This window comes from Loxodonta africana, chromosome 4 (assembly GCF_030014295.1).
Source record: "Loxodonta africana isolate mLoxAfr1 chromosome 4, mLoxAfr1.hap2, whole genome shotgun sequence".
Taxonomy (NCBI): Eukaryota; Metazoa; Chordata; class Mammalia; order Proboscidea; family Elephantidae; genus Loxodonta; species Loxodonta africana.
Window position 1 is genome coordinate 108,851,105 of NC_087345.1, and position 16,920 is coordinate 108,868,024.

The following is a 16,920-nucleotide window of genomic DNA, read 5'->3' on the forward strand; positions in this document are numbered from 1 at the left end:
GTTCACTGGAGACACTTTTACATTCAGAAGGTGGCATCATGATCATTACTGGCACAGTAGTTCAGTGTTTGGCTGCTAACCAAGGGGTCGGCCTTTCAAATCCACTAGCTGCTCCTTGGAAACTCTGTGGAGCAACTCTACTCTGTCCTATAGGGTCGCTATGAGTTGGAATCAACTCAACGGTGAGGAGTTATCTTGATATTTAAGAAAAAAAAAAAAAAAGCCACCTTGAAGCAGAATCTCAAACCATGGGCATCCCTCCCTAAATCTGCACTTAGAACTTTGGAAATGAACCTACTAAAAGAAAAGTGTCAGCAATAAAAAAAAGAAAAAAAAGTGTCATTTTACTTTTCTCAAAACTCAGCGCACTGCAGGTGGCACGCAAAGCTGAGATTTTATCACCTTTGGGAGCGCTGTATTACAACACTAACCGTTATGAAGAGGCTTTGCAGATTTACCGAGAAGCCGCAGCACTTCAGCCCTCTCAGAGAGAACTCCGCTTGGCACTGGTGAGTAGAAGAACTAGAGAAAATGAAGCTGGAAATGTAAGCACAACACATAATATCGCCAGCTGCACTCAGACCTAAAAAACTGGAACCAGAATGCTATGGTATATCCATTTTATGAACACTAATAAAATGAACCCCTGAACCTATAACCCTGTGATAATCTTTAAACCTTAACCCAAAAATATCCCCTGAAGTCTTCTTAAAACCAAGCAACAGTTTAGTTTAACTAGTAAAAAATGTCTGCATTAAGCATTATGCTTTTTTTCAGAACTATCTATATCAAACTATATGGGATCAAAGTGACAACAGCAACTTGAAAGATAGGAACCTTAGTGGGCAGTGAGAATATATTAATGGGGGAGGAACAACTCAGAAAGGGCGAGTGAGAATGGCTGCACAACTTGAAGATTGTAATCAAAATCACTGGATTGTACATGTAGAAATGGTTGAATTGGTTTCTGTTGAAACCATAGGAAATTACTTATATTCTGACATATTTAGTCAAATTTTTTTAAAGGGCAAAAGCTATTTTATTGGGCATGTTTTGGTGTTTCTGCCATTGACACACAAATACATGTACATACCTAAATAAACAGACAAAATTGAAACCTGTAAAGTATGATTCAGCCCTCTCTGTCAGTCACTAAATGGATGCTGAACATTCTTCTCAGGGAGGTTTTCTGAAAGCCTCTATTCAGGGATATTTTACTTGATAAGGCAGTAACAGTGTCTTTTAAGCCAAGATCTGTGTGGTTTTGCAGGCTCAGGTTTTGGCTGTGATGGGTCAGACAAAAGAAGCTGAAAAGATGACCAATCACATTGTGTCGGAGGCGACCGGATGCCTTGAGTGCTATCGCCTTTTGTCAGCAATCTACAGCAAGCAAGAGCGCCACCACAAGGTAGAAAAAGGCATTGTTTGAATTCGTGAGCAGGAAATGATGTGCTCCTAAATGATTCTCCAATTTGCCGTTTACAAGGCTGAGCAGTCTTGAATATCATCAGTCGGCATGTCCTAGCTTATGAAAGCTTTTTACAGATATTCTCGTAACTCTTTAGATGCCCCCTTGGAATAATAACGTGGCTCGTCCTTGGTCGAAAGATTTTATGTGGTATTATCTCAGTTTGTTTTCAGTTAACTGTATAATAAAGAAGACTAATGTTTGTATACTTTATCATTTCCATGTTTCTTCTAATATATTGTCTCATTTAATCCTTAGAACAACCCTGTAAGTCAGATCAGTGACACTGTGTTGCAACTGTCATTGTTTACCTCCTTTTTAAAAGTCATATAACCAGTGAATTCATGAATCAATTCAAAAAATATTCGTTGAATATCTGCTATGTGCCATACACTGTGTGGTAAAGGCACCAGTAATCACAGGACTTGTGGGCCAGACCAGGGGTTTTGTTCCTTATCTTGGGAGAAGTTTTGGGGTTTCAAGAAGAGCAAACCAAAACCAAGCCCAGTGCCATCGAGTCGATTCCGACTCATAGCGATCCTATAGGACAGAGTAGGACTGCCCCACAGAGTTTCCAAGGAGCGCCTGGCAGATTTGAACTGCCGACCCTTTGGTTAGCAGCTGTAGCACTTAACCACTATGCCACCAGGATTTCCTCAAGAACAACAACATGATCCAATTTGCTCTTTGAAGGGATCTTTGGCTGCAGTGTGGGCAGTGGACTCTAGGGGGCAGAGTTGCCACTGGGGACCTGAGAAGAAACGGGTGATCCAGATCAAGTGGTCTGATCCTAAATCTTGGTTTCTTACAACTGTATCACATGACCTTCCTGTAAACTGGTCAGGGGTGTTTTTATTGTCACAAATATATAAATGGGGAACCTGGAGTATAGGGAAATTATTCTGTCAGGACGAAATTATTTCTCAGGGAGAAAGTCAGGAAGACTAAGAATGTGTTTCCATTCTCACCCCACTGTTTTTGACATCTTAGGATAGCTAATACATAGGAACAAGAAGAATAAATTTTATCACTTAAATTAGTTTTTCTTTGTCTCATCTGCTTTTATTGTATCTTAATTTTCAATCTCTGCAGGCACTTGATGCTATAGACAAGGCTCTCCAGCTGAAACCAAAGGACCCTAAAGTCATATCTGAACTTTTTTTCACAAAGGGAAACCAGCTAAGAGAGCAGAACCTTCTTGACAAAGCTTTTGAGGTATAAGCACTTAATAAAATTAGGTTATTAAATTCATGGATTAAAATTAATATTACTTCAGTCTTTTAGTGAAGCTTATACAGTAAACTCTAAGATCATTAGCATATTTGTGGAGTGAATGCTCTCATTAGTTGCCATAGTGTTTTAAGTTTATTTTTTTATATAATTGAGCTTCTGACTTTTGATTATTCAGAGTCCCTCAATACTTCTGCATTATTTTCTCAATTACCACCTTGACATTCAAAGCATTCCACATTTTGGTCTCAAACCAGCTCTTTTCTCTCCTCTCCTCTCTTTTCCTCTTGCCTCTCTCAACTACTACAATACCCTAGAATATCTGCTGGTATAAATGAATCCTAAGATACATACCCTACAGGTTTATTTTAGAAGCCTTTTAAAAGTATAATTTCTCATCATTTCCTTCTCTTCTAAAACTGAAGTAGAAGATGGATGGGCCAGATTCTGGTTACTGAATGGATCTGTTCAGTTGGATCCTTGGTAATGAAAATGCCAAGAAACATTAAAATATATGAACAGATACTTATCTTTGTAATTGAAGGCAACACTCAGCCTTTGGCTTTATTTATGGTGATCACTCATAAAATCAACAGTGGTGATGCAAAGGTGTCGTGAAATCAATACCACTGATGCAAAACAGCATACAAAATACTAAAAATGCATCTTCCAGATATTACATTGAATGAGATACATGTTATTCAAACAAAAGAAAATACTTAAGGGACAGGTGACTCGCTTCAAACATTTGAAGACCTTTCATATGACAGAAGAAAAATAAAGACTTTCTGATGAAATATTGCTCTTAACTGCTGTCGAGTAGTCTCCAACTCATAGCGACCCTGTGTACAACAGAACAAAATGTTTCCCAGTACTGCACCATCTTCATGATTGTTGGTATGTTTGAGTGCGCTGTTGGGCTAGTATGTAATGCCTTCCAACCTAAACCAAAAAAACCAAACCCATTGCCGTCGAGTCGATTCCGACTCATAGCGACTCTATAGGACAGAGTAGAACTGCCCTTTAGGGTTTCCAAGGAGCACCTGGTAGATTCGAACTGCTGACCTTTTGGCTAGCAGCCTCAGCTCTTAACCACTATGCCACCAGTGTTTGTTGCGGCCATTATGTAGTGCCTTCGAACCTAGGGGGTTCATGTTCCAGTACTGTACTGGCTCATATTCTGTTGTGATCCATAAACTTTTCATTGGCTAATTTTCGAAAGTAGATTACCAGGCCTTTTTTCCTAGTCTGTCTTATTCTGGAAGCTCCACTGAAACCTGTCCACCATAGACAGGTTTGAAATACCAGTGACATAGCTTCCAGCATCACAGCAACATGCAAGCCACTGCATTACAACAGACAGATAGGTGGTGGTCTAGTGGAAAGGAGATCCTTAAAGAAATAATAAGCATTCTGTCACTGCAAGTATCTAAGCATAGGCTGGATAACCAGATCAGTGATATCATAAAAGGGAATACTACACCAGGGTTTAGGAAACTACTTTATGACTCTAGGATTTTGAAAAGATTTTGCTTACAAATTCCATTTATAATGACAAAAGCTGAAAAGTACTATTTTCTTGCAGGTCAGGGCTAGGAGGGAATGATGCACAACAATAGACATCACCTGGATTCCCTGCAGGTGTCCAGGTCTCTTTTCAGTCCAAAGGTTAGCCCTGCAGGCAAATTACACATTTCAGTGTCCTCAACTTTGAAAGATAATAGAAGGGGGTCCACATGTGAACCAGTAGTAGCTTGTTTCATTGTACTCACCATTTAAATTTTCACATAGGAAAAAAGTGATATCTTCCGTCCTGTAGTGTTAAAGGTGGGTTTTTGTTTCCTAACCTGAAGTTATTTCGTATTTATTTAGAGCTATAAAGCAGCCGTGGAGCTAAATCCAGATCAGGCACAGGCCTGGATGAACATGGGAGGAATCCAGCACATCAAGGTAGGAGAAATTACTCACCATTATGCGGACTGGGTTTCCCTTTTGTGTTTTCCCTTTCTGCCTTTCTTCTCAAAGGATTGAAAAACTTTTGTTAATTTCCTTTTTGAATTATTTGAATACGAAAAACATAGGTGTTTAAAAATGAAATTGTATACTCACTGTATTATCTAGATATTGAATATCATGAATCCTTTGTTGTTTCTTTGAGTAAATCTGTTTAAATTAGGTTCCATGATTTTACTAATCACAGAGAACATCCTGTGTACTTAAGAGGTACAGCAGATAAAATTTGTGTATGTGAACTAAAGCCCTGTTAGAGCTCAGTGCAGCTTATTTTTCTTGCAGCTTGACTCACTGTCAAGACTAAAGTGCTACTTGAAATATTATTTTCCTGTTATATCTAATATATATTTTACTTCCTAATATATTTTACTGAAGAACAAGCTTGTGGTTTTTTTGTTTATTGGTTCGTTGGTTTCTTGTGTTGTCTTCACAAGAAAGAGTGACCTTTGGGTAAACCTTCCTGCCAAGGAGGATTGAAAATGATCCTTAGGGAGACTGTTGTCTATAACAAGTAAAATTAAAAATCCACGTTATTTGTTCATGCATCCATCCATCCATTCGGCAAATATTTGTGGAGAGCATACTATTTGCCAAGCATTATTCTAGGCACTAGGAATACAGCCCTGAACAATAGACAAAAATCTCTGTCCTCGTGGAGCTAACATTCTAGTCTAGGAGAAGACAAACAGTAAATAAATAAATACACACCACACCACATACACATACATACATACCTCACATACTTTGGACATGTCATCAGGAGGAACCAGTCCCTGGAGAAGGACTTCAAGCTTGGTAAAGTAGAGGGTCAGCAAAAAAGAAGACCCTCAACAAGGTGGATTGACACAGTGGCTGCAACAATGGGCTCAAGCATAACAATGATGGTGAGGATGGGGCAGGACCGGCAGTGTTTCATTCTGTTGTGCATAGGGTCACCATGAGTCAGAACTGACTCAACGGTACCTAACAACAAGAGCACAATATATACTGCAAAAAGAGATAAAGAAAATACGGGATAGGGAGTTCCAGGGGGTGAGGGCTGAAAGACCTAAGTTAAAGTGATACTTCAGCAGAGACCTGAAGGGAGCAAGCCATGCGACAAAATAGTAAAAAAAAGCACGTGTAAAGGTCCTGAGGTAGAAGCCTGCCTGGCATGTTTGAAGAACAGTGAGGAGACCAGCGTGGCTGGGGCAGTATTTAATAGTGAGGAAATGGTAGAAGCTGAGGTCAGAGGGATTGTAGGGGCCAGATCATATGGGGCCCTGAAGGGGATCTTAGGGACTTTGGATGAGCTGGATCCTTGGAGGACTTTGAGCTGGGAAGAGTCATGCTCTGACATGTTTTTAAAGGATCATTTTGGTTTAGCTGACTCACTATGTTTCTTCTCTATCAGTTTCTATTGGATAAAATAGCAGTGTAGTGACTAGAATTTAAGCAAGGGTAGTGGCTACCTAAACTATTTCATCATTACTCTTTCAGTTTCAAAAAAAATTTTTTCTCTCTCTCCTCCCTTCCCTTCTCCTCCTGCATTTCCCCCTCCTGTCTTAATAATATGAATCTCTAGCCATGGCTCTAATGTAATGAGAAACAACAGTGCTAACCCCGTGAGAACACTGTGAAATGATAGCCTGATACCCTGCATTAGTAGAATTGAAAATCTGTTTTCCTGCCATTTAACCTTGTGGTGTAGCTCTTATCCTTCACATTCTCCAGCTGACTTGGTACTTAAAACAAATGGATTCTTCAAAAGTATGAATGAATAAGGATAAAGTTATACATGCAGGCAAGGTTTCCTTAGGAGAACACCGGTGTTAAACTGGGCAGAGGGTCTGTTTCTTAGACTCCCCAGTAAACCCATTCTCTGAGGGTGCATTCTGATGGACTAGACTATAATTGCTTTCTTTTCTTTTTCCCACAGGGAAACTATGTATCTGCAAGAGCTTATTATGAGAAAGCCTTACAACTGGTTCCTGACAGCAAATTGCTGAAGGAAAATCTCGCCAAATTGGATCGCCTAGAAAAACGATTACAAGAAGTTCAAGAAAAGGATCAAACATAACAGCGTTTTGACCCAGTCTTGTGGAACATGGCTGGTACCTCTAGAAGAGGAGAAAGTGATGGAGGCCTTGCTTTCACATCTCCAGGGGTACAACCAATGAAGTTTTTCTCTCTCCTGGCTCGAGGTGGCAGATTTTGGGACACCTGCTGGTAATCCTGGTGCTGAGAGACTTGCATTGCCAAGAAAGAAGACAAAAAGAGCAAGCAAGGGCAAGGAGGTCTGGGAGGGAAGGAAAACAACAACTACACGTTTTACAGATTGTTGCTTGGCTTAACTCCAGATTTCCCTTCATATGTTTGTCTGCTTTTGCAGCCTGGAGATCTCATTCCATGTCTTAGCCTAGCCTTTTATGCCCCAGACGGGCAAAGCTTGGAATGTTACGAAGGCAGAACATCTATTCTTTATGGGATGAGATATTTCAAAGAGGATAAATTCTCTGGGACAAGCCATTTGGAAAATTATACCAAGAGGTGACTTGTTTAATTTTCCAGAACCAGAAAGGAGTGTCTGTAGTCTTTGTAGAACCTTCCAGAATATGTGGAGAAAGGGTGATTGTTAAGTGAGTTTATCTAATATTCCCCTAAGAACATTGCTAGAGCCCTATTGAAGAGTAAACTAAGCTCCTCTCTGATGCAAGCTTTTCCCACTGCTTTAATATATCAAAAGGGAAGCTTCTGAAACTGTATATGGATATCCTTGCCCCTAAGGGAGCTTAGTTCTCTAATACTTTATGGAAATGTTTAAAATTATTTTAATGTTATTACAAGTATTACTAGAGTAGTGGTTCTGCTCTAAGAGTTCAAAAGAAAAAAAAAACCCCAGTGCCGTCAAACGAGTTCAGAAGTGCTTTTAAATTCATAAATGTTCCCACCTCCAAATATATTGTTATTTTGGTGGAGAAAAAAATAGTATATTCTATGAGAAAAATTATTAAAGATATTAACTGAGAGAAATGTCCTACTTTATTATCTTAGTGTTCAGACATGAGATTTATTATTTTTTTGAAAAATATATTTAACAATTGAGGATTCCTTACAATATATCACAGAAATCTTCATAGACTCAACTAGATGGAAAGAGAGCTCTATTTATTTGTCTTCCTTGGCGTAAGAAGAATTCTGTACTTAGAAAATGAGTGGTTGAAACCCAGAGTCCTTGGTTCTGTAATTTTAATTTGGGGGATTTTATGGAGAATGCTTAAAGAATCTAAGGGAAAAAAGTCTAAATTCATAATTAAATATATATATATATAAAAGGGAAGGCAAAGTTGAATTTGTAATTTGGACATCTATTTTTTAGTATTATTTATTTCTTAACTTATGAAATATTTAATATATATACACTTGTTTTTCTTCATAGTGGTTTTAATACAAACTTTCAACACTGATCATATAAAAAATATAAATCTAAATTACAAAGTAGTTAAGTTTTAACTTCTCAAAAAACTGGTATTGATTATTCCCTTGTTAAAGAAATTAGGGATCAGCCTTCAGTGTTTGGGTGGTAATTTATTTTGAAAGTGAAGAAATTGGAACACCTGATTCTAATTTGGTCATCACCGTAATAAAAATAACCACTTAGGCAGCGCTGGTCTCAGTGCTGAGGCAGCCATCCTACAGATGTGCTAGCCTTGAAGGCATACGTTATTGCACATGCTCTGGCTAGTGCAGGATAAAAAGCCTTCCACTTCTCAACCCAGTGTTAGGAAGCACTGCCTCTGTACGTTCTTATATTTTTGTTAAGGTAAGTCTAAAATAAAAGGAAGAAAACTTTGGGTGGGGATGGTTGGGGAAATAATTTAAATGCACAAGATTACAGGATTTCAAAATCTGAATTAGCATGTATCCATTTGTGTACATCAATAATTCAATAATGTATATATCACCATGATGATCTCCTGCTTCTAATAACCTTTCAGTATAATACAGCCTAAATTTTATCTAAAGTATTTTTCTTCCCCCCAAAATGACACCTTAGTCCTCAGGCCAAGAAATGTATCACACTGATGTAAAATTACCACTACCGCTGCCCTGCAATTGAAAAACAGGAACCCCTAGGAATTTATCACAGCTTTTCAGAATAACTTGTAACCAAAATTTGGGCTTAGAAAGTTCATAGAAAAGGCTGAGCCCCATATTTTGAAAAGCAATATGCCTTATTTGGAGTGCTTCTAAAGGTGTGAGGATGTATTTACTGAGGTAATCGAAGAAATTGAAAGTTATTCATTATAACTTTTTTTTTTTTTTTTTTGAGGAAAAGGGTTCCATGGCATTCAGGAGACTCTGCTTTCCTAGGGGTGCATTACTTTCTGTCTTTCTGTCTGTACACATTGGTGTCTCGGAGCATTAACAGTAAACATTGTTGGAGCAGATATTTTTGCCTTGAGTTAATACCTTCACTATGACGTAGCCAATGAAATAGCTTTCACAATAGAAAAGGAGCCTATCAGAATAATTTACATATTTTATTTAAAAGATATTAAGTGTGTTTTGTAACTATTTTATTTGGTCCTTGTAATATGAAATATCAAAATAAAAATGGAGTGCCCTGGCTTGTCATAGAAATACATACAAAAAAAAAAAACAAAAAAACCCAAACTGGTTGTCATGGAGTGGATTTTGACTCATGGTGGCCTCATGTGTCAGAGTAGAACTATGCTCCAACAGGGTTTTCAATGGCTGATCATTTTGAAAGTGTATCATCAGCGCATTCTTCCAAGGTGCCTCTGGGTGGGCTTGAACTTGTTTTTAACCTTTCGGTTAGCAGCCAAGTGTATTAACCCAGTACACCACCCAGAATCTCAGAGATGCATCCAGTTTGCCTTTAATGAAGGCATGATGGTACGTGAGCTGATAGCACCTTTCTGAAATGGAGGATCAGAGCGACCACCCTGAGAGTGAAATCCGTGCTTTCCCACAGGCTCGCACTCAGATGCGCCTTGTGCTTGGTTGAATGCTCTGCTGTCGCCATCTTGAAATTCTTATAATTTTTTTAACAAGAGGCCTTACAATTTCATTTAACACTAAACCCATGCTGTCGGGTCGATTTTTGACTCCTAGTGACCACACCGGACAGAGTAGAACTGTCCCATAGGGTCTCCAGTGAGCGGCTGGTGGATTCGAACTGCCAACCTTTTGGTTAGCAGCCAAAGTCTTAACCACTGCGCCACCAGCTGGTCCTGGGTAGGAGGGAAGTGGCTCAGGACAGGACAGAAATTGCTTTTGCCTGTTAAATACTCGATGATCAGATACAATGATCAGAGTTTTTTATTTGTGACTGCATTACTCTGAGCAGCATTTGCTATTGTTTCTCAGCTACGTTTGGAGTTCCTCATGTGCACATTTCTCTGTCCAGCTCCAGGTCTGTCTGGCCTGTTTTTCGAGCCTCTTTACAACCGAGTCTCCCAGCCCTCAACATCCATCTACCTGGCAGTCCTTTGACATGTCCTTTGACATAGAAGCCATGAGAATGGCTTTAGAAGCTTATTTTAACCTAAAGAATTATTCACTTCAGAATATTTAATAGGACAAGTAATAAACGTTGTTCATCTTTTTTTTATCAGTGCCCCAAAACTAGGACCCAAAAAGAGGTTTAAAAATGTAAAAATTCTTGGCAGCTGTGTTTTGGAATTTTAAAAATTATTCAGTGCTCACTTCAGCAGCACATACACTAAAACTGGAACGATACAGAGAAGATTAGCATGGCCCCTACGCAAGGATGACAAGGAAATTCGTGAAGCATTCTATATTTGAAAAAAAAAAAATTCAAGTGTTTTCAGTCTACTAAAGAGATTCAGAAAACATGATTTCAGTGATATAAAATGGGGGAACTAAACCAAAGATTCAACTACCTTGGAGGAAAAGAAATTTTAGGAAATTCTGAGATATATTCGAGTGTGTTTATTTTGAAGCCTATCATAAAACAAAGAGGATTGTCACCACTTTAATTCCTACTCCTTATAATACTTGATAGCCCTCAGCATAAAATTCTGAAATCCACACCAGGCGGTACCTAGTTTAATGCAAACTTTTTTCTGTGGTTGTTCATATGTTTTTCATTACCTGCATTTCAGCCAGACTCTAAATGAGAAAATACAAACTGACCTACAAAAACTGTAATTTCAGGAGGAATAAAAAGCAAATGTGTGTTCTTTTTGTGGTCTCTATGGAATATTCAGTTTCCTTAGATTGAACAGCTGCATTCAGCTGATAGTTCCCTCACACACAAAAGCTATCAACTGGGACCGCTCCCTGCAGTCACCTGGGGAGCTTTAGAAATCCCTGATGCCCTGGCTCCCCAGGTGATGCTAATATGCAGCTAGGCTAGAGAACCACTATGAAGCTGACAACTTTGATGGACGTTTCTGACTTTTACAAAAGAGAAGTTTATAATCTTTTGTAATTTTTACTTTTCAGTCTAGACTAAAATGAGCCAAAGAATTATAAAGAATGATTTATGACACAGTTGGTTGCTTGAGGCTATTGTGCCCAGACTGACAAACAGGTGATTGCAATTGTGGCAGTTGGACTATGATTTGGCCTTATTATTTACAGAATTCTTAGCTCTCAGATGGAAAGGAATTGTCTTGTCATTTGCGTGCACCAGATAAGGTGTCCAGTATATAAAACTGATATTCTTTATGACTTGTAGAAGGTTCACATGGCATAGAGTTTACACCTAGATATGTGACTCTATTTGTGTATACACATGTCAGATTTTGTTATTTCCTAATTGTACTTGCTAGAATCAGTTTAAAAAAAAAAAAACCTGCTTTGATTTGTGGTGGATGTACCCCTTAGATTAATCTATAGAATATTACTAACAGCATTCCAGGCAAACATAGTTATAGGTATATTATTTTTTTTTTTTTTTTCCTTGTTTCCAAGTCACATACTTTGATTAGATTGTATGTTGGTTTAAAAAAAAATTTAATATCTAAACGGTACCATTTTACATTTTAAGAGTAAATACCTGTCAAATTTTGCTTGTAGGCTATAGCTGAGTAAGGTAAAAGCTTACAGTGCCAAAAAATAATATAGAAAAATATTATAACTTTTTATGATTCTTCAAGTTTTTAATGCAAAAGAGAAATATGTTGAATAGTCCTTCCAAAAACAGCACTTCCCTCATTATTTTTTATTTTTAGTAATTATGTAACTTAAAGAGAAGAAATAAAATAACTGCAGTCAAAGACATGGCTTAATATCAGTAAAATAAAATTGTACAACAAAATTGATGATATTCATATCTATCACTTGGCTGATATTAAAATATTCCATTTAGCTTACCAAGGATTCTTTCAGTTAAAACTTTTAGGGCATGTAACTCATAAAAACAGCACCCATTTCAATGTATGGTCATTATTTCATAACTTTAGACCACCATTTACTCCAGACTGGAAAAAGATGTCTACGTTCAGAAATCCAGCAGTTTCTTTCCATTCTCATGGCGTACATGGTATATACTTGTATCACATCTGGTAGTTTCCAGTGTGCATAATGTCCTTTTGGATTTGTCTGTAGGAACAAAGCAGTAGTCCAAGAATCAGAAAATCTGTGTTCTAGTCTTGGCACTGCCATGGAGGAGCCACCTCACCCTGGGCAAGTTACCAAGTATCTCAGACATGTTTGTCTCATAGAACCTCTGCAAAAGTAACTTTGAATCTGACTGAAAGCACTCTGTGTCTGAGACAACTCAAAATGTTGCACTTTATTATAATGATTTTTAATAGAATTACCACAACAAAACACTGATGTACACGACCCTAAATGTGTCTGACTGAACTGCCCAATACTTTAACATGGCAGAGTAATTACTCTTATTTTGCAGTCTATGCCCTTAAAAATTCATACAGTGATTTTGGTACTTTTCTAGGGAAAAAAGATTAAGACCTTCCTCATAAGAAATTTAAATATCTGTAGAAGCCATGGCTTATTTTATAATGTGTAAATCATTTGACTTGCTGTGACTCACACTGATTCCTGCTTTTCATTCCAATTTTGATCAGTTGTATATAAATGTTCATTTTTTAACTTTTGCTGCGCAAGTATATCTCCCATAAAATTTTCTCCCATTAAGTCTGATTGTGTATGCTTTGCTTAGGTCTCTTCCAAAATAAAATTTATATAAATGTTTATTTTATATAAAATATGATGAAAATAACCATGTCTGGTTTCAGTCTCTCAAGTACTCTGTGCTTGGTACCCATTGATATGGATGCCAATGATACTTGTGTGCTTTAGAAATATAAAAAGACAGTCTTCCTTTCTCATTCATTTCATTGTTTTCTGTCTGCTTTCTTTTCCACCCTTTAGAATGATTATTTCAGAACTTACACCCTCCTCATGCTCAGCAGGTACCTTCACCTGAATAAATAAAAGGCAGAAGAGAGGTAGTCTCTCAATATCCTGAACTTCATCTGCAAACTTATCTGCACCCAATACTAGCCTCTCTTCTCTCCTATAGGTGCAATAGAATTGCCCTGTACTCTTGATTTTGCCTCTTGTGGAACTTCACTCCATCTCTTAGCCTCTCTTTTTCATCTTTCACTTCTTCCTTTTGCTGGCTCTTGTCAATTCTATCTTAAAACACATACAAGTAAACACCATCAGAAGCCATTTGGAAAAACCCTTCTTGTATGCCCTTTCCCTCTTTAGCTGCTACCCCGTCTCTTTCTGTCCCTTACGGTGAAACGTTTTGAATGAATTATCTTCTCACATTTTCTGTACCTTCATCTTTCACATTCTCTGCATTACAAAGATATCTGGTCCTACAACAGATATTCAAAGGAGAGTGTACTTTCTAAGGTCACCAGCAATCCTTTTGTGTGAAATCCTGGGTTTTGTGGGACTTTGGGGAAGGGTTCTGGAGTTCAGAGCACTGGTTTATCTGGGGATGAGATTTTTTTTTTAAACATAGAACATTATTTGTCCATGATTTGCTCATCTCTTACAGATGAGTTACTTATCTCTAGATTTGGGGCTTCCATCAAGAGTCATGAAAGGCTGCCAAAAGCAGATCACTATTGGGCTTACCTAATGAAAATACATCCAAAGTACAGGCAGATCTCCTACATATTACGAGTCCAGCCTGGAATAGTCTAACCCACTCTGCTCCTCCCTGACATCTTTTTCTAAAGTTATTTTTTAAAAAAGAAACAGAAGAAAATTCCATTTGGATACTTCAAAATCACCACAAACTCAAACCATCATTTTAACAGAAAATTTGAATCTAAAACTAATGACCTGGCTATCTTGTATGTATGTATGCAATTCTTATTGAATGGATCTTTTTTAATTTAATGGGAAGGCATCATTTTGTTAGGCTTGTAAGGTACCAATCCTCTATATACATGCTTTCACCTGAGGCTGCGAATTTTGAACTGTAGAAACAAGGGAGCTGTGCTGTAACAGGAAATAAGACAGTGCCCAATCCCATAGAGACTCCCATCTGTGAGGCAACCCACAGAAGATCCTGCAAAGCTGTGTGTGCACCATATGCAGAAGAGAGCAATAAGACAGGATCTGGGAGCCTCAGGGGAACACTAGCCATGGTGTGACCAAAAACTTCAACATTGTAGGCCCCATATTCTTGCACAACACACATTTTTTCCCCCTCCTTTTTATTTAGTAAAGGCTTTTTGAAGAAATCCTGGTGGTGCAGTGATTAAGCGCTCAGCTGCTAACCAGATGGTCAGCAGTTCAAACTCACCAAGGCTTGAAATGACTATCTCACCAGTCTCTCCTCAGGAGAAAGATGTGGCAGTCAGCTTCTGTAAAGATTATAGCTTTGGAAACCGAATGTTGTTCTACTCTGTCCTTATACGGTCACTATCAGTTGGAATCGACCCAAGGGCACCAAGGTTTAAAAGCTTAAAGGCTTTTGGATGATTTTAACCTAACCTCCTCTTGCTAAGAAGAAAGAGGAGTTTGGGTTCATTGGAGGGGTCAGAGCTTTCATTGTAGAGCAGTGTACCTCTGGGCCCAAAGTCATGTTTCAAATGATGATAATTCTTGTAAGATCACCAAGAAGAAAGCAAAACTTAGGAATGGGAGTGGCGAGAACCATTGGTCAGGCAGCTCACCATAGATGATGATTTTCTAGACATTATTCAAGCCTGGAGGTTCAATAGTTTATTTTCACAGAACTGTTTACCTTCCTGAACCCCCTCCCAGTCTCCCCAAAACACCTAACCTTGAAACCCAGGAATCATCTGTTCAGTCAAACTGTCATCTAAGGTGTCCTTATTTGAAACAAATACTCGAAATGGTGTTACTCTCTTGAGTGATGCAGTCCAGTTGAACTTTCTGTGATGGTGGAAATGTTCTCTAGCTGCACCGCCATATAGTAGCCACTAGCCACATTGGCTATTGAGCAACTGAGATGTGGCTGGTGTGATTAGGGAAATGATTTTTAATTTGATTAAATTTTAATTGATTTTAAATAGCCACATGTGCCAAGTAGCCACTATATTGGACAGTGCAGTTCTAGAGCTTTTCAACATTATGCGGCTTGGGGCACAGAAGCCCCTTTTAGGTTTATGGGACAAGAAGGTTTGAGATGTGTTCCAAATTTAGGTGCCAATCCCTTTTTCAAGCTTTCTCCTCTGCTCTCCTCTACAATTGCAGGGGTCATTGCCCCCTGCTGATGGTAACCTGCCAATATTGGTACCTGTATTCCCTCCACCTCGACTCTCTTCTGTTTTCCTATCCACATGTCTACCTTCTGCTTGTCTCCTTTGGTTTGTTTACCATCCCATCTCCAGGAGCTTTTATGTTTATTTTACACAGAAGTAAGACAAGTGGGCTTAGGGGGAAGGGAGTTCCACTTCCCCTTGCCCTAATTTTCTGATAAAATGTAAATCCACACCAAATGCTGGCTTTATTCCTCTCCACCTCTCCTCAGACTGAATACAAAGTAATATATGTAGAGAAATTCTGATATAATTATCTTACCAATGAATTAATTTTGATAATCTTAAATGATGGTGGGGTGTATGTAGGCAGATGACCTAGAATCCTACACCTTCGGCTATTTTCACTGTAACTGGTAATACTGCTACCCAGAAAAGCATATGAAAACTCTTCAGTGTTAAAGGCTTCAACCAGCTTCTAATTTAGAGGAAGAAGGGGTAGTACAATGGTAAGCTTTAATGAGCCTTCCACCTTTCAGACATCTGGCTGTGCCTTGTATACCAACAAACAAACCAAATCCGATGCAGTCAGTTGATTCTGACTCATGCCCCATAAGATTTCCAGGGAACGGCTGGTGGATTTGAACTGCTGACCTTTTGGTTAGCAGCCCTAGCTCTTAATCACTGCACCACCAGTGCTCCTGCTCCCATGTCTTGTAAGGGTGACCAAATTCACCACAGACCCTAGGCTTGGTCCAGAAACCCTGGTGAAGTAGTGGTTAAGAGTTAGGGCTGCTAACCAGAAGGTTAGTTGGAATTCACCAGGCCCTCCTTGGAAAGTATGGGGCAGTTCTACTTAGTCCTATAGGGTCGCTATTGGTTTTGGTTTAGGTTTGGCCCAGGCCCTCTGGTCTCAGACAGAATTCACTTGTGTTCTAGGCCACTGACCACCCCACTCCGAGGATGTATCTATACACCTGTGAGCTACTTTCCAAACACCAGATCACCCTTCGCCTGTCTCTAGGGCCTTGTGGCCCGACACTAAGCAATCCGGGTGGTCAAAGAGCGGCTGCGGCCCGCAAATCATCCAGAAGAGGGAAACCTGGACAACCCTGTTCTGCTGCAGATGGACCCCGTTAGCGCCGTAGCCTAGGAATAAAGATTGAGGCCTACTGGCCGATTCCGGAAGGGGGAAGGGAACGCGGCACGGCAGGGTCTACCTTCCTCGCTTAGTTTTTGCAGTTAGCGACGAAGAAACGCTGAGCCGAGGTCCCGGTGCGTGGAGGCCATGGGGTGCTGGTGGGGCTGGTTTGCCGCTGTTGCCCACCATTGACCTCCCCCAAAGCCTAGGTGAGCCCGGGAGCCTGGAGAGTGCTGAGGAAGGGGCGTTCCTTCCTCCTCAGCCCAGGTCTCCCCATGTTGTAGCCACCTTCTGCTGATAGGTTTTGGAAGAAAAAGGTGAGGGTTAATTATACAGGCCCAGATATTCACACAGGGCTTTGGCCAAATTTTCTTTTT

At 39.2% G+C, this 16,920-nt stretch overlaps 2 protein-coding genes and 1 non-coding gene across 3 annotated transcripts in view; all 3 read left to right on the plus strand.

Annotated features, from left to right (window-relative positions):
* TMTC1 (transmembrane O-mannosyltransferase targeting cadherins 1) overlaps positions 1 to 12,941 on the plus strand; it is a 336,358-nt gene extending 323,417 nt beyond the window's left edge. Inside the window, exons 16-20 of the mRNA XM_023555130.2 lie at positions 365 to 509; positions 1,271 to 1,408; positions 2,561 to 2,683; positions 4,571 to 4,648; positions 6,630 to 12,941. Of these exons, the coding sequence (XP_023410898.1) occupies positions 365 to 509; positions 1,271 to 1,408; positions 2,561 to 2,683; positions 4,571 to 4,648; positions 6,630 to 6,770 (625 nt within the window). The 3' untranslated portion in view covers positions 6,771 to 12,941. The remainder of the gene's footprint in view (positions 1 to 364; positions 510 to 1,270; positions 1,409 to 2,560; positions 2,684 to 4,570; positions 4,649 to 6,629) is intronic.
* Positions 6,798 to 16,920, plus strand: part of OVCH1 (ovochymase 1) — a 63,501-nt gene continuing 53,378 nt past the window's right edge. Inside the window, 1 exon segment of the mRNA XM_064285169.1 lies at positions 6,798 to 6,919. Within this exon segment, the coding sequence (XP_064141239.1) occupies positions 6,798 to 6,919 (122 nt within the window).
* On the plus strand, positions 10,416 to 10,522 carry LOC111748460 (U6 spliceosomal RNA). The gene has a single exon (XR_002784180.1). It is a non-coding gene; the product is annotated as a U6 spliceosomal RNA (small nuclear RNA).